The sequence below is a fragment of the Dipteris shenzhenensis genome, chromosome 15, assembly GCF_047967505.1.
Source record: "Dipteris shenzhenensis isolate YYH24624 ecotype China chromosome 15, Dip_SZ_1.0, whole genome shotgun sequence".
In the NCBI taxonomy this organism is placed as follows: domain Eukaryota; kingdom Viridiplantae; phylum Streptophyta; class Polypodiopsida; order Gleicheniales; family Dipteridaceae; genus Dipteris; species Dipteris shenzhenensis.
In genome coordinates this window covers 44,413,925-44,434,963 of record NC_141610.1, presented here as the reverse complement: position 1 = coordinate 44,434,963, position 21,039 = coordinate 44,413,925, and the positions used below count along the sequence as shown (strand labels likewise).

The 21,039-nt window shown below is 44.7% G+C and overlaps 1 protein-coding gene across 2 annotated transcripts in view; it reads left to right on the top strand.

Annotated features, from left to right (window-relative positions):
* The window catches only part of NRPC1 (nuclear RNA polymerase C1), a 209,708-nt gene that overhangs the window by 66,528 nt on the left and 122,141 nt on the right, over nucleotides 1–21,039 (top strand). For both annotated transcript variants that reach the window (XR_015542205.1, XM_087385582.1), the window contains exons 5-13: nucleotides 10,769–10,971; nucleotides 11,085–11,197; nucleotides 11,414–11,513; nucleotides 11,682–11,900; nucleotides 17,379–17,524; nucleotides 17,757–17,901; nucleotides 17,983–18,123; nucleotides 18,245–18,433; nucleotides 18,855–19,053. Coding sequence is in view for 1 of the 2 variants with exons in the window: in XM_087385582.1 (XP_087241708.1) it covers nucleotides 10,769–10,971; nucleotides 11,085–11,197; nucleotides 11,414–11,513; nucleotides 11,682–11,900; nucleotides 17,379–17,524; nucleotides 17,757–17,901; nucleotides 17,983–18,123; nucleotides 18,245–18,433; nucleotides 18,855–19,053 (1,455 nt within the window). In the remaining variant the exon portion in view is untranslated. The remainder of the gene's footprint in view (nucleotides 1–10,768; nucleotides 10,972–11,084; nucleotides 11,198–11,413; nucleotides 11,514–11,681; nucleotides 11,901–17,378; nucleotides 17,525–17,756; nucleotides 17,902–17,982; nucleotides 18,124–18,244; nucleotides 18,434–18,854; nucleotides 19,054–21,039) is intronic.

Sequence of the window (21,039 nt, the reverse complement as noted above, 5' to 3'; positions counted from 1 at the left end):
CCTAAAAGGTAGGTCATGAAGGACCCAATGGCTGGCGGGGTTGTGGTGGTATAAGATTAGAGATGGAGCGTTGGCGGCAATCTGTGTGTGTGGTCCAGCATGGCCTCCTGGCTGCGCTCTGCGTCTTGCAACTCTTGTAGGTTGCGCTTCGAGCCCAAGCACATGAAAGGGATGTCTGCAAGCATGATCTGTGTGTCCTCCCTCTATCAGGTGTGTCATGCCGCTGGCTCTGGATCTCTACCTTGTCGACTACCTGTGGAATAGATCTGTGCGATTAGAACTCTGTGATCACTCTTTGAGATGAGCTTGCCTGCATCCCCTGTCCTTGTCTGTAATCTGTGTAGGTGCTCTCAATGCCTAACTGACTCGTGGATGAAGTCGGCTAGTCTGAAGCTATCTCTAAAGAGAATAGTAGCGGCCTCGGATCTCATAGTACACTGGGCACCTGAAGATGAAATGCTCCTCTGACTCGATCTCCTGTAGATCACACAAGGTACAAACCTGCCTCTCCTTGGATACTCCCTCAGCTCGCCCACTCTCAATGCAGAGTCGATGTGATGAAACCTAATGACATACAAGGAGGGTGGAGAACCTGTTAGAAAAGAGTGTGAGAGCAAGAGAGCTGAACGTAGTGCTTGCAATAGAAGAAGTGAGTAATACAAGAAGTGGGATAGGTTTTGTCTAAGTGACAAAACCTTATCCTTCACTAACCGTAGTTAGTGAACTAACTGTGGTTAGGGGGAAAAACCTCTAAATGAGGGAAAAGTGCCCCTAACCTACTTATTACATTACATTGGTCACTGCTAAATTATAATAATAATTCTAACACCCCCCTGCAGTGCCAATGTCATGTACAAGGAAATGATCAATCACCAAAAGAAGATAAGTTCAGGGCACTGCGAAATGCCTCAAACTTTTCACGTGGAAGTGCTTTGGTGAAGATGTCTGCAACATTGTCATGTGTTGACACATAGATCATACTGATCTCTCCTTCATGCAACTTCTCTCTGACATAGTGATAGTGAACCTCAATGTGCTTCGTGCGAGCATGAAACAGAGGATTCTTTGCCACTGCTATAGCACTCTGACTATCAGTGAGAATCGAGAAGGACCCTCCAATGAAAGATGAAGATCAGCAAACAAACGACGCAGCCAAACACATTCAACTGTCGCTGTGAAAGCTGCCCTGTACTCAGCTTCACATGAGGAGGTAGCCACTGTAGATTGTTTCTTGCTCAACCAAGAAATGCAAGCACGTCCTAGAAAGAAACAATTACCACTGGTGGACTGCCTAGTATCATAGTCTCCAGCCCAATCTGAGTCATTGTAAGCATGCATCTGCAAGTCACCCCCCTTGGGAAACATCAAGCCAAAAGACTTTGTACCTTGCAAAGAACGAAAGATGCGTTTTACAGCCTGCCAATGCATAATCTTTGGGCTGTGCATATACTTGCTCACCTGAGAAACTGAAAACTGAATATCAGGTCGTGTATTGCAGAGATAAATGAGGCATCCAACAGCCTGACTATAGAGTGTGACATCAATTGATTCACCCGCATCATGCATTGTGAGCTTCAGCCCCGGCTCCATGGGAGTGGACAGAGGCTTGCAATCATGCATGTTGAATCTGTCCAAGAGCTTTTGAACATACTTAGACTGAGACATAACAATGCCACGTTTCTCTTGAATAAACTGGATCCCCAAAAAGAAATGTAACAAGCCCAAGTCTGACATATCAAATGTAGCTTTCAATTGGGCCTTGAAATCTGCAATTACTTCCTCATTTGATCCAGTGAGCAGCATGTCATCTACATAAAGAATGATGACGAGAATATCCCCCCCATCCTTCTTGATGTAGTGGGTGCTCTCAGTTGGACTATTGTGCAGCCCCTTGCTGGTTAGAAAGGCATCAATTTTGGCATACCATGCACGTGGGGCTTGTTTCAGCCCATACAAAGCTTTATTCAGCTTGCATACCTGAAGTGCATTTCTTGAAATTTCAAAGCCGAGAGGTTGTTTGACATAAATCTCTTCCAACAAGTCTCCATCAAGGAAAGCTGTTTTAATGTCCAACTGATGAACATTCCATTCAAAATTTGCAGCCATGGCTATAACTGACCTGATGGTGGTCATCCTGGAAGTAGGAGCAAAAGTCTCCTCATAATCTATGCCTTTTTTCTGAGCATATCCTTTTGCAACCAGCCTTGCCTTGTACCGATCAATGGATCCATCTGGCTTTCTTGTGACTTTGAAAACCCACCGTGTACCTATGGCATTCTTACATGGTGGCAAATCCACAACATCCCAAGTCTGATTTTATGAATGGACTGCAACTCATCGTGCATGGCATTCATCCAATGCACATTATCTTTTGCTTCTTGAAATGTCTCAGGCTTCTCCTCATCAAGAAGAGTACCTGCATAAGCTGATTCAACTGAATGAGCTCCCCCGATGTGCCTTACTGCACTACGAGTTCTGCCAGGCAATGGAGCTTCAAGCCTACTCTCCCTGAGAGTCTGAAGCAACCAATGCGGGACTGTTTTGGCTGCATTTATCTCTTGAATTTCTTGCCTGACAACTTTTTACAGAAAAGAGTGATATATTCCATTCAAAACAAATCATACAACAGGTGGGAGAGAAAGTACTCTATCCCTAGCCTCAACAATATGGCAAAAGAGCCATGTAGGTGGTCTAAAATGCCACGACATCCCAAAAGGGGTCAAGTGAAAAAATAAAGAGCAGTCCCATGTCCTCATGAAGGATAAAAGTCTCCCACGAGCTGCCAAAGAGGTGCCTGTACAGCGCTCCCACTGACTCCTGAGAGTAAAGATAATCTCCGCCCAAATGGAAGCGAGAGTGTCAGCCTCCGTGCATAAATGGCCCCCAAGGACAAAAGGACATCGCGGACACCATATCTGCCATAGGGTAATGCTAGAAATCACCTCCTAGGCTGACCCTTTAGCTGAAGTAGGCATGAACTCCTGAGCTGGTACCGGTACCAAAAGTAAATCCTACGGCTCCATGATGCTGGTCTCTGTGGGACCCCGTCTCTGGCGACGCTGCATGAAGAAACCGTGGTCTCTTCTGGCGCTGCCTCAAAGAGAGTAAAGGCTCCAGAACCTCTCCCCCAAAGAGCAGCACCCCAAGTCATCAGAAAGGACTCAGATGTAACATGTGAGAACAACCTGACGATACCTGTCCATACCACTCTAGAGCTGGTGCAACTCCATAAACAATGCTTGCTAGATTCCTCTGCAAGCTGACAACGCATACACAAGGAGGGTCTACCCATCTGCTGGAGCCAAGTACCCACAGTTATGCCCCTACGTATAGTGAGCCAAAGAAAGTAGGAGACTTTCCTGGCTCTACTGATGCCCCAAAAGTGAGTCCAGTAGCTCAGCAAGAGCTTTGCAGTGAGTCCCTGTGCATGCCTCCAATGACCCTGACTCTCTGCCAATAAAGCTCCTGACGATCCAGGGGCTGAGTGGGATACAATCTGTGAGAGGAGTCCGTCTCAAAATAAATAAACGGTGCCGGTCCTAAGCGAACTCCAATGCATAGCCTAGCCTCACTAAAACAACCTGACCAAGTAGAAATGGAATCAACATATGCTGGATCTGTAAGTACATCCCTCCACTCCTGAGGAATAGCTCTCATGATGAGTAATCTGGTGGTAGCAATCTGTCCAAGTGGCCCATGTCTATCTCTGGTCACCTCCTCTGAAATCTCCACCGCTTCCCTGAACCAATCTCCGACTGTCACAACCCCCTGAGCATGCCATCTGGCCAAGGGAGTCCTAAGTTCTGTACCAAGGGAAGATCCCTGGTACCGAACAAGGGGGTTATGGTAAAGTGGCTGTCAGGCAATTTCCTCTCTAGAGGAGGGAACTGCTCTGATGAGGTACTGTCGAAAATGATCCCATATCTGAATAAGCCTTTTTCCAAGTGGTGAGGAAGGCTGAGAATGCTGGTCCGTCAGGAAGATCCAATTGACTCTACCTGCCCACTGACCTGCTGCTCTGGAGGTGCACTGGTGAATCCCATGCAGTAGGAACTGCTTCCACGACTGATCACCTAGAGTCAAATTTCTAACCAGAAGTTTGACTAAAAGGGCTCTGCTCTGCATCTCCGGATCAAGAACCCCAAGTCCTTCTTGCGAGAATGGTAAAGTGACAGTATCCCATGAAACTCTGGCCCTAGTGTCCTTAAAACCATCCCCACCACTCCACAGAATGTTCCAAAGCAATCTCCTCACCTGACGAATCGAGTCAGCATGAAAGCACCAACATGACGCAACATACCACATAGTGGCTAGTAGAACCTGGTTGAGTACCAGCGCTCTTCCGGCCAAAGAAAGTCTAGCCGTGCTCCAGTAGGCTAGCTTTCTCCGGATACTCTCCAGAACTGGGGCAAGCTGTTGCGTCGGAGACACCTCAATGCCAACCTGGAAGCCTAGATATCTCGTGGAGGTGCCTCTGGGTATCCATACAAAGCCTCTATCTCCTCCCCATGCTGGGGTATCCTGCTGTTTTGATTTGTTCCAATTGACAAGTCCTCCCGAGGCTAGGCAGAACTTGTCAATTGAATCTGCAGCAGTAGCAAGACTATGTGCATCTCCTCTGACTGTTAGTGCCGTATCATCAGCAAACTCAGTGTCCGGAAGCTCCTGCTCCTGCCGGATAGGCAGATGAAGGCCCAAAATGCCATGACTGGTAGCCTGCATAAAGTATCCCATAGCCTCCGCTACGAATAAGAAAAGGTAAGGTGCAAGCGGGCATCCCTGTCGTACCGATCTGGATAGCTGAAAAGCCGGTCCTCTGCCTCCACAGACCACCATCCTACTAGAAGAGTGAGAGTAAAGTGAGGAGACCCATAAAATCCATCTGTCACTGAAGCCTAGCCTCCTCATAGTGCCCTCCAAGAAACCCCAGTCCACCCTGTCATAAGCCTTCTCAAAATCGAGAAGAAGAACTGCAATCTCCTGCTGGCTCTCCTTCGCCCAATGAGTGGCCTCCCAAAAGGTGAAGATATTATCCAAGATACTCCGATCTTGGACAAATCCTGTCTGAGTAGCTCTGATGATATCGGCAGCATAGGCTTTAAACGAAGGGCCAAGGTCTTCGCCAAGATCTTGTAGGCTGTCCCTAGAAGTGTAATGGGTCTCCAATTACGTAGGACTGTCTTGTCTCCCCTTTCGGGATGAGACAAATCATACCTGTGCATAATGTCTCACCCAAAGATCCTGTATCGAGAGCCTCGGAAAAGGCAGAAAGTAGATGAGGCCCAATCGTATCCCATAGAGCTCTAAAAAGAAGTGGCGACAATCCGTCCTCCCCCGGGCATCTGTCTCTGGGCAGCTCATGTAACGCATCCGTGATCTCCAGGAGTGATAGTGGGCTATCCAAAACATGACTCATTCTGTCTGAGACCATCTGGGGGACATGACTCCAAATCTCCTCTCTGGCTCTGATCATCTCCTCGGTGACTGGATCAACGGTGTAAAGAGTGGAATAGAAATCAGAAGTGATCTCAACAAGATGATGAGGATCCTTTTGAAGAGAACCGGTCTCATCCATAAGTCTACGAAGTCTGTCTGAAGAGTATCTCTGACCCACTGCCCTGAAGAACTCTCTAGAGCATCTATCTCCCTTCTGAATCCAGAAGGTGTGCTGAGAGTAAAACTTGAAAACTGGGCCCTCCTGCCCTGAATCTTCTCTAGTCTCTCCTGAGCCTCTGAAAGCTGCCCTCTGATGAAGAGAGAATGAGGAAAGCTCTGAATCAATCTCTGAAGTCTGGATACCTCCGCTCTTGCGTTCCGATCTCTGATTCTGAGCTTTTCCTTCTCCTCTTTTGCCCTCAACTGGCAGGCCCTGCTGACTCTAGCCAAAGCCCCCTCTACCCAAATCAGCCAGCCCTGATCCACAGGAGTGTCCTCTGACAACCAAGCCTCTCTCAACCGTTCCACAAACTCTGTGTCCTGAAAAACAAAGTCCGGAACTCTCACAAAGCCTATGCTCTCCAATCGAGAGGTAGGGAGAATTTGTAATAAGACTGGAGCATGGTCAGATAGAACATAACCGGGGCGGATCCCAATCTGTCTTCCTCTGGCCTGGCCCCAATGGCCAATATAAAACCTGTCAAGTCTAACCAAAGAGAGAGAACCATGGAAAACCCCTGACCAAGAGAACTGAAGACTGTCAGCCAAGTGACGAAGTCATCCAATTGAGCTGCATCATGAAGTCCAGCATGTAAAACAAAACTATCCCACTCCACTCTCTCCCTATCAGAAAGGCCACCCTCTGTCTGGCCCGATTTGTCTTCAGAGAATTCAACCATGTTGAAATCTCCTCCGATCTACGACCATCTGCATCTGAAATAAATCTGCAGCCATTCAGTCCTCTCACGTTCCAAGAAATGATGGACAGCCTAGACATCGGATGGGAGTGAGGGGATGCCAATGGCAGCGGCACAAATGACTCTCTCTGACCGCGCAGTCCAAAGTCGGTCTCTGATCAAGCTCCAACTCTGCCCCAACTCATGTAAAATGGCTCCATCCAAGGGAATAATACTCTGGCGAGAACCGAGGAGCTGAAAGTCAAACCAACCAGCACTCTTGGGCAAATCAAAGTCTCCCTGAACCTCAAAGAACAGAAACAGAAAGGCCCTGCCACCGAAGCTAGGTCGAAGAGTCCTAGGGCAAGAATGAATCTGCGAGCCGACAATACATTGAACCGATGAAAACTGAGTCATGCTCAAAAGTTGTCTAGCAATCTCGCTATCAAGTAGCTGAGCTGACCATCTTTCACTCCCCCGAGAACGAAAACTGCCTGCGGAGAAACGAAGAATGTGCCCCTCTCTGGATAGAGTAACAGATCCCAAGTACTCCTCAACCTCCTCTGACCGTCGACAAAATACCGGGAGAAGTTCCAATCTAGTGAGGGAGTCTGTGGAGACCCCTCGAGTCGAAAAGGGCCAAAACTCAACGGGCAGATCTTTGTCAACCATCCTGGGGTCAGGTCTAGGAGTTAGAAGAGCTGAAAAGGGCTGAGCCATCCTAACTCTGCACCTAGAATAGGTGAGAGGAAGAGGAAGAATCTGCGACGAGGTGCCTGTAAGCATGGGTGACTGAAAATCTCGCTCGATCTCATCTGCTAGGATCTCCCAACCCTCACGCCTGTCTGGGTACTGAGCGAAATCTGCTTGTTTGTATCACCCTGTGCCTTATAAGAAGGCTGTCCAGAATCAGGTTTATGCTGATGTGTGGGTTGATTGGCATGTGGCTTATGCTGCCCTTTACCCTTGGGCTTGAACTTGGAGAGCATAGAATGCTCGCCAGCCCGGGTTGCCATATTTCTGCGTGTTTGTTCCTCCTGCAACAGAAGTCCTACCAACTCGTGAAAGGAGAGAGGATTGCTGCCCCCCCTCAATGACAAATTCAGCGCGGTGTGGAAACCGAGATAGGACTCAGGAAGAGAGTTCAGAGTGGTAGTGATCATCTCTGAATCCGGAATGACTTCATCAATGTTCAGCAATTGTTCCATGAGATCCTGAAGCTTTGTGAGGTGAGAATTCATGGAATCTCCCTCCTCCATATGTGTATGGGAAAGTTCTCGCTTCAGAGAGGAAACTCTGGCATCGTTCCTTGCTGCAAACATACTCTCAAGTATAACCCAAGCTGCCATAGATGTCTTGCATGACCAAATATGAGGTATAATGAACCTCTTGACGGAAAGAGAAATTACTGAAAGAGCTTGTGCATCTCTAGAGTCCCATCTTTTCTGCTCTGCTGTGGGAGCTCTTGGAGCGGCTGCTCCAATCACTCGTGCTGTATTTGTACCTCTACCCCTGCCTCCAGCTGTAGGAGTGACAGGTATAGGCGTTGTATTTGGTCTTTCTTCACCTCCATTGACATAATCCCAAAGATTTCTGCCAACCAAGATATTGCGAACCATGAAACTCCACAAGGAGTAGTTGGTGCCATCCAACTTATCCTCCTGTGTGAGAACCCTGAACACCTCATTTGAGTTGTTCTGAGCCATTTTCACCAGATAATCTCAAAAAATACAGCAGACAGACCAGGTGAAATTCCTTCCTGGGATATAAAATGCACAAGTAAAGTCTGCAAAGAATAATATGCCCACAGTGACAAATACTGTCACAGCCTGTCAAAGGCTCAAAATGCACCACACTGCTCTGCTCAATGCCCCAAAAATCTGCAAATAGAATCTGCAAAAAGTGGCAAAAGTTTGCAATTTGACTCGTACTGAGTCCAAAACTGTTTGCAAACTTCCAAAATGCCCTTTTACCTGCAAAATTGCAACCCAAATGCAAAAGCCCCAATTTCTTGTGGGAAATTGCATACAAAAGAGGGCAAATGGTCTGAAAGCCCCAAATGTTGCACAAATTGCACTCTGCCTGCAAAAGCCCCAAATTTCTTGGACAACCTGTAACCCAACTGCAATGTCTGCCCAAAAATTCGAAATGCCCCAAATTTTATAGCCAAACAATGGCTCAAATGCACAAATGCGTGACAAAAGCGCCTTTCAAAATGTCCTGCAAAGGAAAACTGCTTAAGGTACTAACGTCTCCAAGCTGTATGGACTGACAGTACGGAACTATCAGTACGGCTAAGTATAGTTGTACGGTCGGTATAGCCTGTACGGATGGACTCCGTATACCTATACGGAATAGTACTACGTTGAAGTACTAACGAGCTGCCAGCTGTTGTATGGCGGCTTGTACGAAAATGGAGGTACGTACGGTTGTACGACGCTGATAGAGCGTACGGATGTACGGACTACGCTGTACGGATGCTGCTGCAAAGTTGTACGGTGGAACTGTCAGTCCATATAGCGTACGGACTTCGAGTTGTACGGACGAATGCGGCACTCAGTACTTGTATGGAATGACGACTGTACGGCAAATGTATGGGGACAGTCCGTACGACTGTACGGACAACATCGTAGGAGCAGCGTATGGATGAAGAACTGTACGGAAGTCCGTACGTTGTACGGCGACTATACGGCGCAAGATAGTACGGATGTATGGACGGGATCTGCGAGCAAGAAGCTTGCAGTAGGGAGAGCTTCGGGCAAGGAGCAGGGAGTAGGGCAGGGAACTAGGAGCAGGGTCTTGCTGCTCTGATACCAAATGTTAGAAATGAGAGTGTGAGAGCAAGAGAGCTGAATTTAGTGCTTGCAATAGAAGAAGTGAGTAATACAAGAAGTGGGATAGGTTTTGTCTAAGTGACAAAACCTTATCCTTCACTAACCGTAGTTAGTGAACTAACTGTGGTTAGGGGGAAAAACCTCTAAATGAGGGAAAAGTGCCCCTAACCTACTTATTACATTACATTGGTCACTGCTAAATTATAATAATAATGCTAACAGAACCTGTGGTGCCATCGAAGGAAAAGAATGGGAGGGTCCTTTCCCTCTTGAAGCTACTTGTGAATGGTGCAACAGATCCAAACCTCACCCTTTCTCAAAGCAACCAACAATCTTTGGGCAAGCTTTGACCAGATGACCAAACTGCCTACAACGATGACATTGCCATGGAAGTTTTGCCACCTCCACATGTTGAAGCACTATTCCTCAGAAAAGAGTCCTCTAAGAAATACTTGAAGGTAAAGAGGAGGAGACCTTCGGCAGCCCATCATCCAAAAGGATTGAAGATGCTCTCCTGGGGGACTTCAATACTGTGCCAAACTTGGTAGTAATCGAGGAGAGAATGTGTTTGTACACCATCGGAAGCATAAGATCTTCAATGTAACTAGGTACCTTGGGATCTAATGATGTGTCTGCATGTCGTCTATTGTGAAATCATGGTACCAAGGCATAAAGAAAACAAAATGTGGTCCAAGGTAGATGGGGGATCTCTGAATAAGTATTTGAGCTGTCTGTATGCTGGATAACTAGATCACAAAAACGCTGCATCCATATATTGTCACCTCTTGGACGTGATCTCGGTCAAGAGCAACGCTTGCCTGAACCCAATGTCTAGTGGAGGTCAGTACAACAAGACACTCAACGGCTGCTTTGTCATTGAGCTTCTGTATTGCTTGCTCAATCTGCTTCTTATCGTCAGAATGTAAGTGGTAGGAGTCTAGGATGCTGCCATTGAACGCCCCTAGCTAGACCTAATCGGTTCACCTTTCCACTATGCCTCACTAAAGGAGACGCAAAGAGAGGGAAGGGCAAGGCAAGAGTGAAGAAAGGAAGAAAGGAGAGGGTAAACATGCTAGAGGAGAGGGTTGGAGGGAAAGGCGATTGCATCATGTACCCTCCAACAACAGCATAAACATGATCTCTGAGTATATGTAAGAACAACTCTAGGGGGAAGGTTGGCTTGAAGAAAGATGTAATCTATATATTCATTTGTCTATTTTAAAGAAACTCTTGTCCTAAACAGCTTTTGGGCTGGCTGTCACTAAAAAAAATCTCACTACAAGCGTCTGCTCTTAGACGCCCAAGCCAGGCTAAGACTGAAATTAAACTGTTCTCTGAAAAAAGGACTGAAATTAAAACCTCCCTGAAAGAAAACTGTTTCTCCTCCTAAGGGGGATGCATGTGTTTATGTACTAGAATCAGTGTGCATGCATGTTTAAGGTTTGACCAGCACAGCTTTGCACATTTTTTTCATCTTTAATGTAGACTTTGACCGATTTCAAAGTGTTTGGATTCAAGCTTTCTCAGCATGCATTGAGATGAGACTCTGTTCTCTTGCTGTGTGACCCAGGTTTACTCATTATGTTGTTTCTCCTTCACCAGGCACTGTAAAAAAGATTGGCTATACCCTCAAAATAGCCCATGAGAAATATTCAAAGGCACCAGCAGATCTTCGGAATGAATATTTGTCACAGCTAGATGAAGCAACAAGACATAACAAAGAGCTAAAGTCCTATCTAAATCGGGTTCAGGATGATCTCAATCCAATCCGAGTTTTTAGGCTATTTGAAAAGATAACAGACGAGGTAAGAAAAGCCTTTATAAGCAGCTACTTCAGAATGGTGTATTCTACATTTGTGTGAACTACTTTCTTCATGTCAATCTATTGATTCTAGATTTGGACTGTTTGGAAATGCAGGATTGTGAAGTTTTAGATCTTTATGGCAGGCCTGAGAAGCTTCTTGTTACACATCTGCCTGTTCCCCCATGTGCAATACGTCCATCGGTAGAAATGGATGCTGCTGCTGGAAGGTGCAAATTATCTGTCCCCTCCTAGATTCCTTCCTGAAAACTATAGTTTAAGAATAAAAGCTACTTTAAATACTTTGATGATAGATTGTAGTCTCTTCTTAACACTTTTGTCAAGTACTCTCGACTGAGAGAGTCACATTTAAAACATAGCATATTGAGAATAAATAACTTTTACTTTTGTTAATTGAAAATGAAGTTTGTGCTTGCATTTTGCAGCAATGAAGATGACATTACATTGAAACTTCTCCATATCATCGATAGCAATCTATCTCTAAGAGCTAATTTGGAATCTGGAAATCCTTTGGTGAATTGTATGGTATGTAACTTTTAGGAAAGGGCTGTTGCTGAGGTCAATCTGGTGATGCTGCTTTCCATCATTTGTGAAATTGCCTGTTCTAAATTGTGTAAAAGATCCTGGATTGGGAAGCACCAGAATTTTTGGTCAATATAAACACTAAAGTCTTTGGAGTTTCTTATTGTCCAGGAAACATGGGATTTTCTCCAAGTTCAAGTGGCCATGTATATAAACAGTGAGCTTCCAGGTCTTCCTCCAAGCATGCAGCCTCCTGGCAAGCCCTTGCGTGGATTTGTGCAACGTCTGAAAGGAAAGCAGGGTCGTTTTCGAGGAAATTTGTCTGGAAAGCGTGTTGATTTTACTGGTCGGACTGTGATCTCACCTGATCCCAACCTCAAGGTGACAGAGGTTAGTTGTTAACTCATGCATTCTCAGCCACACAATTCATGCCGCCTGTGCCTTGTAATGCATTCATCACAGTTTCTTTCTAAATTAGGGGAAGAAAGAGCATTAGGATTCTGAACCGTAGCTTTTTATTTTTGCGGCATGCATTCTTTTCAAAGCGTGAAAGCCATAATGGATTGCCATCCCATAGCAGGGGCACTAGGCAAAGCCAGGCATTGGATTGGAAAAATGCCAGCGTCAACTTCCAAGTGTGATTTTGAGTCTAGGGTGCTATAGTCAGACGATTCAAGCTAGAGGTGTTATTGTCAGCTAGATTATCTGGTTTGCCCTGAAGGGGGTAACTTATTCACCTCTAACGCTACCACCTCAAATCACATCATCATGGATACACACCAAAGTTAGGAGGTTAAGTACTGTAAGTGCTGATGATTGGAAACTAAAACACCCCTATAGATGGAACGACGAACCCCATGACGCGATGTAAAACAGGATGAAAGGATATTGTTTTCTTTTCACTTTGTGGGAAGGGTCTTTTATTTTAATATGGTACAATGGGATTTCATCTCTCAGACTATGAATCTGTGGGATTTGGGGAGAAAATGGATAATGTTATTTATTGGTTATATGAACATAGTAAAGCTGCTGGGATTCTGGCAAGTGATATTATGACTCTTTTTTGTTCGGTATGGCAAGGTTGTCCTCTCAGTGCATTGTTCTATGCCATAGCTACGCATCCTATGCTTCAATATATGGATCATTTGGTAGCAACAAGTGTGTTGCATATACATGACAGCAGACCCATGATTGCGCAAGCAAATGCTGTTGATTCCTTTTTCTTCCCCCAAAACAGTGAAAGGTCTCTTTCCTGCCTTATGCATGATTTATCTTTATATGGTCTAGCTGTTGGTCTGCAAGTTAGATTTCAGGAATCTAAACTTTTGCCTCTCCATGAGAAAGCTTGGCATATCTTATGGCCGGGGGACACGGTTTTACCATGCAGCTTGTACGTCATCTTGGTTACCCTTTGGGGTGGATTGTCACTTGTCGCCAGCAAATGGACTGGGTGGTTGCTATGCTTGAGAAGAAACTGAAATATTGGAAACTGGCTACATGGCCATTACATGTTTGCTATCACATAGCTCAATCAATTCTAGTTGCCTACATCCTATTTTTTGCCCTTGATGATGTTTGCCAAGCAGGACATCTCCTGTTTATGTCTAATATTATGGAGCTTTTCTGGAGGTCACACTTTTACCGGAAAACCCTTAGGCTGCTTTCAGTGGATCACCTTTGCACCCCTAAAATGCATGGGGGACTTAATATCCTCATATTCACTTCCATATTCTAGCTCACAAGGAGAAAATGATGCTCCAGTTCATGGAGCGTGCTCAGCCATGGATTTTCACGATGCAGCATTTGATTATGCACTTGACTTCCACGACTCTTGGATGTTGGCAGTCCACCCAATGGGACTTTATACTAGGTCACATTGATTGTAGATTAAAAGGGATGCCCTTTTGTTCTTGCTTGCTTGCTGATTGGAAGCACATACTTTCAGAGCAGCAGGACAGGCCGGATTCCGGCGTGATCATGGAACCATGGACCACATTCTCACGCTCAGATTTATCATCGAGGAGGTGAGGGCATGGAAGCAGAGGGTTTATTGTTGCTTTGTGGATTTCCATAAGGCATTTGACACGGTTACGAGAGCCCGCCTCATACGGCGCCTATAGGACTTGGGTTATGACCAGGAGATCATTTGGGCTATCATGGCACTTTACGAGAGAGTTTCAGGCAGAGTTAGGGCAAGATTCAGGTGGACATATGAGATCATGAGCACTATTGGGGTCAAACAAGGGTGTCCTTTATCGCCTACCTTGTTTGGCCTCTACATTGATGAGCTTGAGACAATGATGCAGACACATGGGGGTGTAGGTTGCTCTCTTGCGGGCAAGCTGATCTAGATATTGCTCTGGCTCTCTTGTCTTCCTCAGCAGAGGGGCTCCAGAGACACTTAGACGCACTACAGTCCTTTTGTGAGTCTCATGATTTGAAGGTCAACCTTGGTAAAACCAAGGTCATGATCTTCAATATATCTCAAGCCATCATGCGTCAGAAGCAGTTCACATTTGAGGGGTCACCTGTTGAGATAGTTTCATCATACACTTATCTTGGGGTTATCTTTTCAAGACCTAGCTGCACTATGAGACCCGCGATGCAGGCACGCTTGAGCAAAGGGTATGCTTCATTTGCCAGACTAGAGAGATAGTGCTTCCGCTCGCACTTTCACGATCCACGCACCAAGGGGTTGCTTTTTGACTCCTTGGTTCGCTCATCGGGGATGTACGGCAGCCCATGTTTGGGGCTAGACTTGTTAGATACAGAGTGGGCCTATATGGAGCGGCCACAGGTTCTCATGTTATCACGGATGATTCGTGGTAAGTCATCTGTGTCTCACCAGCCCAGTCAGGGAATATGGGGATTACACCTCGGGGCATAGCAGGCTACCATGGATAGCTCTATCCTCTTCTATGATGGCACTTGCAGCAGGAGGGGACCAGAGGTGCTGGTATGCACGTACAGAGAGATGGTTTGAGCGATTGGGGCTCCACATGGATAGACTACCTCCCTTCCAGTACAACATGGATGCTCCGTTTTCTCCCCTCCTATCACACGAGGTCAACTAGGTTATCTGTGAGGATCTACTATAGCTACACACATTTCGGACCTAGTTGGGACCGAGTGAACTCCCAGTGAAGCTTAGCTTCTACAGAGATCATTTCTTACATATCACAGTGGAGAGTTTCATTGACCCATTAGAATACACGCAGATTCACCTATCCCACTCGTTGACTTGGGCAGTTTCGTGTCTCTTCACATAGACTTCGCATCAAGAGCGGCAGAGCAGCGCGACTACTTAGGGAGAGGTGCATATGCACACTGTGTGACATGCATGAGGTTGAGACAGAGGAGCCCTGTTTACTATGAGATCCAAGGGCATTTCTACTGCCTCTTCAGAGATAGTTATGGAAATTTGGCCCGTTTCCTCTCCTACCCAGACCAGCAGTGTTTGGTAGGTTTCATTCATGAGATACTTAGACAGTGCGAGAGGATACTTTGAGCATGGAGACAGGAGCATACTTCTTCCCCGGCTGATCCCTCTTAGAGCTCTATCATGGAGTTCTTTCAGTCAGATCACATGGACCCCCATGAGACGAGGCCTCGACATGACCGTGACCCGGAGCGTGTGACCCGACAGCTCAGACAGAGGGTCGATACACAGATCACACTTGGGGACATCCCCTCCCTGTTTAAGTCGGAGCCTGACTGATGGGGGTCATAGTAGCCTTGGTCAGACGCATAGCTACGACCAGGAGACGTGCTAGGACTGCACCTTTGAGTGGCCGACAACACTCTATTGCCAGCTTCATGCCTCCACTGCCTCATCCATCCTGAAATTCTCCTGTTGCTGCTGATGATGATGATGTTGAGATTGATATATAGTCGACCATCGACATGACTATGTTGTACTTAGGACTTAGTAGTGCCATTTTGCATTTTTGCATTTTGCATCGGTATGGAGCTTGTTTAGTAGCTCCACTACCACAGCTCATTGTATCAAGATTTTCACAGTCTCATAGACCCATCGGTCTTCCGAAGACTTTAATAAACTTTCTTTCTTTCTTTCTCCTCTCTTAAATTGAATGGTAGGGATACCCTTGCAGGTAGCTCCTTGCGTGCTAAGAGTCTTCATTCCTTTGCTGGCTTTATAGGAACCTCGCCGCTCTTATTTTCTTTTGTCCTTGATGCAGTTGGCATGGTAATCTTTTTTCTTCCATAGCTTCAGACGGTATGCTTCGAGATAGCATTGTAGGCCCGTATGGTATTTATTGTCACAGATGCTTCATGATTTTCAGCTAGGTCCTTGTCTTGATATCCTTGACCGCCTTAAAGACTGGGTTCTCCAATCAGATTGACGTGGAAAGACCGCAACCCCTCCTTGGCTAGATATTAGTTCTTCTGGGCATCTTTGGATGGGATTTAGACTATCCTGATGGACCATTCGTTACATATGGAAGTCTTTCCTCGTGATAACACCCAAGCTTCATTTCGTATGATACTATCATACTCCTCTTTTATGGCATCCTGCCACTTGAGATGGTCGTTGGCATTCTCATATCTGTCAGGCTTGGCTATATCTTTGAAATATTACATCCTCGCTATGATCATATGCATGCTTTAGGATTCTAAATCTTGTAGGCTTTGTGATCATAGTTATAGCCAACAAATATACCTTTAAATCGATTTATTATCCAGTTTCCTTCAGATGGCATCATGGATACGAGCATAAGCCTTGCAGCTAAGTATTCTTAGATAATTTAGATTAGGATTTAGATTTGTAAGGGCCTCTTCAAGAGTTTTGTTTAGTACAGCTTTTGTAGCACTCCGGTTAGGAGGGCATGGACTTGTATTTACTGCTTTTGTCCACAAGTAGCAGGGTATATTACAGGCTTTCAGCATACTATTGTTTTTCTCACCCTTGGGATTGGTGATATTTCATGAATCCCTTGAAGTTCCTTTTTGCCCTGGTGGTCGTTGGTTGTTGAGAGGTGCCCCTTTTGTTTCCAAGATTTTTGACATAGGAAGCCCTTTGTTCCACCAGATTTGCCTTCTTTTGGGTTGAATGGAATACTTAGAATTGTAACAAGAGACTTATCAGACCTTTGATAAGCCCTCAATGTAAGGATACATGCTGATATGTAGAGAATGATATTTGTTGCTATAGGTGCGGAATCCTTGGGGTTTGTGGATTGGAGTGCACTTTATGAGGTGGCTCATGTGAATATGCTAAAATCCACTCCTTCTTTGGCCTTACCAACTAAATCTCAATATGTTCCATGGGATAACCCTGTAATAACTCAATATGCATCATTGCAAATCCTTTTCTAATTTAAAAGAGGATTTATCTTTAGTGTTGAAGGCCTTTTCTTATTGTTTTGAGGATATGCATCATTGCAAATCCTCTTAGAGGATTAATATTTAGTATTGAAGGCCTTTCCTTATCTTTTGAAGAAAGCAAGAACTTATGTGACTTAGAGTTGAAATTCGAGTTCAAGCTCTGTGGTCCCCAATGGTGCTACTTCTTTCCTCTCTTCTTCCGTCCACAAGGCATGTGTCATATCCTTGATAAATGAATTTATAGCCCTCACAACAGTTTTCTGGACAACTCTTCTTCCTGGAATTGTAGAAGACTCTCTTGCGATCTCAAAGTTATTGTGGTGTGTTTTCATTATTTGCTCATTCATTACAGTAGTGTGCGGATAAATTTCTGGTCAGAATGAACAGCACATATTTTGATACTGCGAACAGGACTTTTTTGTTAGCGTTTCTTACCCTCTTTCTTTCATTCTCTATGTCTGTAAATAAAATTTGATTTATCATTTTCGAATGAATTCAAATACTTAAAGGGCTTTTCTGCAGGTTGCTGTGCCAATCCTAATGGCTGTGAATCTGACTTATCCTGAAAAGGTGTCACGATATAATATTGAAAAGTTAAGGCAACGAATCATTAATGGAGAGAAATACCCTGGAGCAAATTTTCTAATTGATACTTCTGGGAATAAAATGTAAGTGTCAAGTGTAGTATTGCCTCTTGTCTTAATGCACTGGATGTGAAGATATTTACTCTATTACTGTGCAAAAATATGCTTACATTTGCGCAGTGTACTTGAGATTGTATGAACGGTTCCATCTACATTTGAATTGCCAGCTTCAGGGTTCTTTTGAGATGAAGTACGCTGGTAGGTCTGTCTACATATTGTGTTTGGGCTGAACTCGAACTGCATTTTTGCACTTCAGCTTTCTGAAGTATGCCAGGGATCGTAGGCGTCTAGCTGCAGAGCTTAAATATGGTGATATCGTTGAGAGGCATTTGGAGGATGGGGATATTGTTTTATTCAATCGACAGCCTAGTCTCCACAAGATGTCCATCATGTGCCACAGGGTAGTAGTTTTAGCGTAATTTAGGTTATTCAGGCTCATTCATTTCTCTACCATCTGTTATAACCCTTTGTTTTGATGACAGGCCAGAGTCATGCCTTGGAGGACTCTCAGGTTCAATGAATCAGTTTGCAACCCTTACAATGCAGATTTTGATGGAGATGAAATGAATCTTCACGTACCTCAAACTGAGGAGGCACGAACAGAAGCTCTCATGCTTATGGGGGTCTGTTCAATAACCCACCATCACAAGTCCACGTTTTGTTATGTATGCTGTATCCTGCCTCCTCTTGCAATGATCTTTTGTCTGCGAGCTGATTCCTTAAGTGTTCTTTATGGTGTCCCAGGTACAAAACAACTTGTGTACACCAAAGAATGGTGAAATCTTAGTTGCCTCTACCCAGGACTTTTTGACCTCTTCATTCTTGATTACGAGGAAAGATACATTCTATGATCGAGGAGCTTTTAGCATGATGTGTGCATTTATTGGAGATGGTGCAGAACAAATAGACCTGCCTACACCAGCCATAGTGAAGGTAACGAGTTTTGTTGTTTCTGCTCAAGCAATTCTGTGTCTTGGCCAGTTTTAGCCCTTTGCAAAGATAAGCTGCAGCAAACATTATTGATATTCAAGCAACTCAGTCCATTGTAATAATGTCCACAACATGCTAAGAGAAACATAATTCAGGTTATCCTGCCATCTTAGCACATTTACTCAGGGTATGGCATAAAATAATATGGGCCAATCAAAATTGCTGGTCAGGAAAGAAGAAACGAAGGGGTTAAATATTTTGCCACTAAACATTATGCACCCAGGAAGTTTGGTTCTGAGTGGTGGTTCTCATCATGGACAAAACGAGTCTAGTGCTGCCATGAGTTTGTTCTATATGATCTTGAGCAGGAGCCATCAACTTTCAGTAGTAGATGCATGAGATAGGTGGATGTTTGTGATTGCAGCCACTGGAGCTTTGGACAGGGAAGCAACTTTTCAGTGTTTTGATCCGTCCAAATGTGCAAACAAGGGTTTTTGTGAACTTAACAGTTTTTGAGAAAAATTACAGCAAACATGGTGGGGAAAGTATGTGCCCAAGTGATGGCTATGTATGCTTTCGTAATAGTGAACTCATCTCGGGCCAGCTTGGCAAGGGGACCTTAGGTATGCACTTCCATTATTACGTTCTGAACTCTCAAAGTGGAGGTTTAAAAGTGATGTTTGGGTAAAGGAATCAATGAAGGTTCCTAATCTAAGGAAATTGATCTTACTGCATCATAGTGTGGTGTAGACATTCCTGTGGATGACTAGGACTAGATTGAAACAAAACAGGGCTTTTTCCAAGTAATTAATGCGGAGACTTGGTATACATTTTCTGTACTGTATGTTTCCTTTGTGTTTGGAAACGGGCCTTATACTGTATACATGCTGTCTATTTTTGCAAGTGGCCAATCTTATGAGTAGACATTGACTGAACCTGTGACACTTATTAGCCTTCATTTCCTTTGTTACCATGGAGTCATGACTTTTTCCCAATCTTACCTGGCATAGGTTTCACCCTCAGTTTTCAAGTGCTGGATAAGTGCGTCTTCCTGTGCCTGGGCTGACGAATGGGAATTGCAATATGCTTGTGATAAATAGTTTTTTTTTTTCGGTGTTCCATTCATTTTGGTGGCACTGTATGGTGACCATTTTGCAAAAAGAGATCAAAACTTGTGACTTCATATAAAGACTCATGTGAGAAAAATTACAATGTTTTGTTTTCTTCTGGATTCTTTTGGCTTACTATTTGCAATGTACCCTTTACCACTCCCTTTTTTTTATTTTTTTAGTAATATCCAGTGCTATATTTATATGCTCATAAATTTACAAGATGGGAATTCTCCAAAATGGAGAGTATCCCAAAGATCAGAAACATAAAAAGAGAAGATCTATGCAAGAAGCATCTAGATCACCCTCGTGGCAGGCATCATATAAGGATTGCCGCAATGAGGCTCGGAAGGCTCGGAAGGATTCATATGACTTGTGAATCTGCCGATCCAAGTATGCCAAATTATGCTCACTCCAGATTGTCCAAAGGGCCCAATATCTCACCCAAGAGAGAAATAGTGAGTATTGAGACAAAGACCTCATAAATCTGCCAAATAGCCAAAAATGTTTCCCAAATCTGTGACTCGGGAAACGGAGCCGAAGATGATCTGAAATTCTCCCGAGGAGGTTTCTAGAACACGGGCATTGCCAAAGCAAATGGGGGACAGTCTCTGAAGGAGCGTGACATCTCAAACATGTGGATGGTGCAATGCGACGTTTGGCAAGTGTGACTCCCACTGACAATGTGCCTGTCATGCATCTCCAAAGAAAAAGTCTTTGTTTTAAAGGCATTTTACACTTCCATGATATCTGGAGATTCTTCCGCCACCATGAGAGGGGCTTCCTGATATGCCACAGAGTATTAGCATATTGCTGAATCCATGGAGCAGGGAGAATGAAACGATCTTTCTCTAATTCTCTCTTGGATTTCGTCATTCACGGGCAAGGAAAAATCACAGGCGATGGCATCACGTATATCCTCCCAGCCACTCTCATGGATAGCATGCACACAAAGATACGTAACTTTTCATTCCTCATGCCTATCCACAAGCCCACAACTCCCTAGATGGTTCCCTCTGCCACATGTCATCATTTTAGACCTTTTACTTGGTACACCATTTACCCCTCTCTTGGGGCACAATTTAAAACATTTGCCCCGTGGCATTATTACACATTTAGGTGCACCTAGGCCTTAGCACTCAGAACCACCTAGTCGATGCCAATACACCCTCACCTAGGAGCTTGGCAGTTACTTCCCTTGACCATTATATTCACGCACATAAACTATTACAGAAGTTGGTCCAAAGGAAAATGCCCACGGATCTTTCCGAGGTCATGCTATCTCGGCTAGAGCATAACATTCCTTCCCTCTTCAAGCATCAGCGTCCTTGATGATGAAATCTGGGAACACTCTTTGTAACTGGTATACGGATTCCCAGGTAGCTTCCGATAGAGGTAGACCATGCCATGCAACCAACACCGTGGGTATCTTCCGATTGTGCACTTGCATTGTTCCTCGGTCCAGGATTCTTGTTGGCTTGCGTCTTGCATTATCCTCTA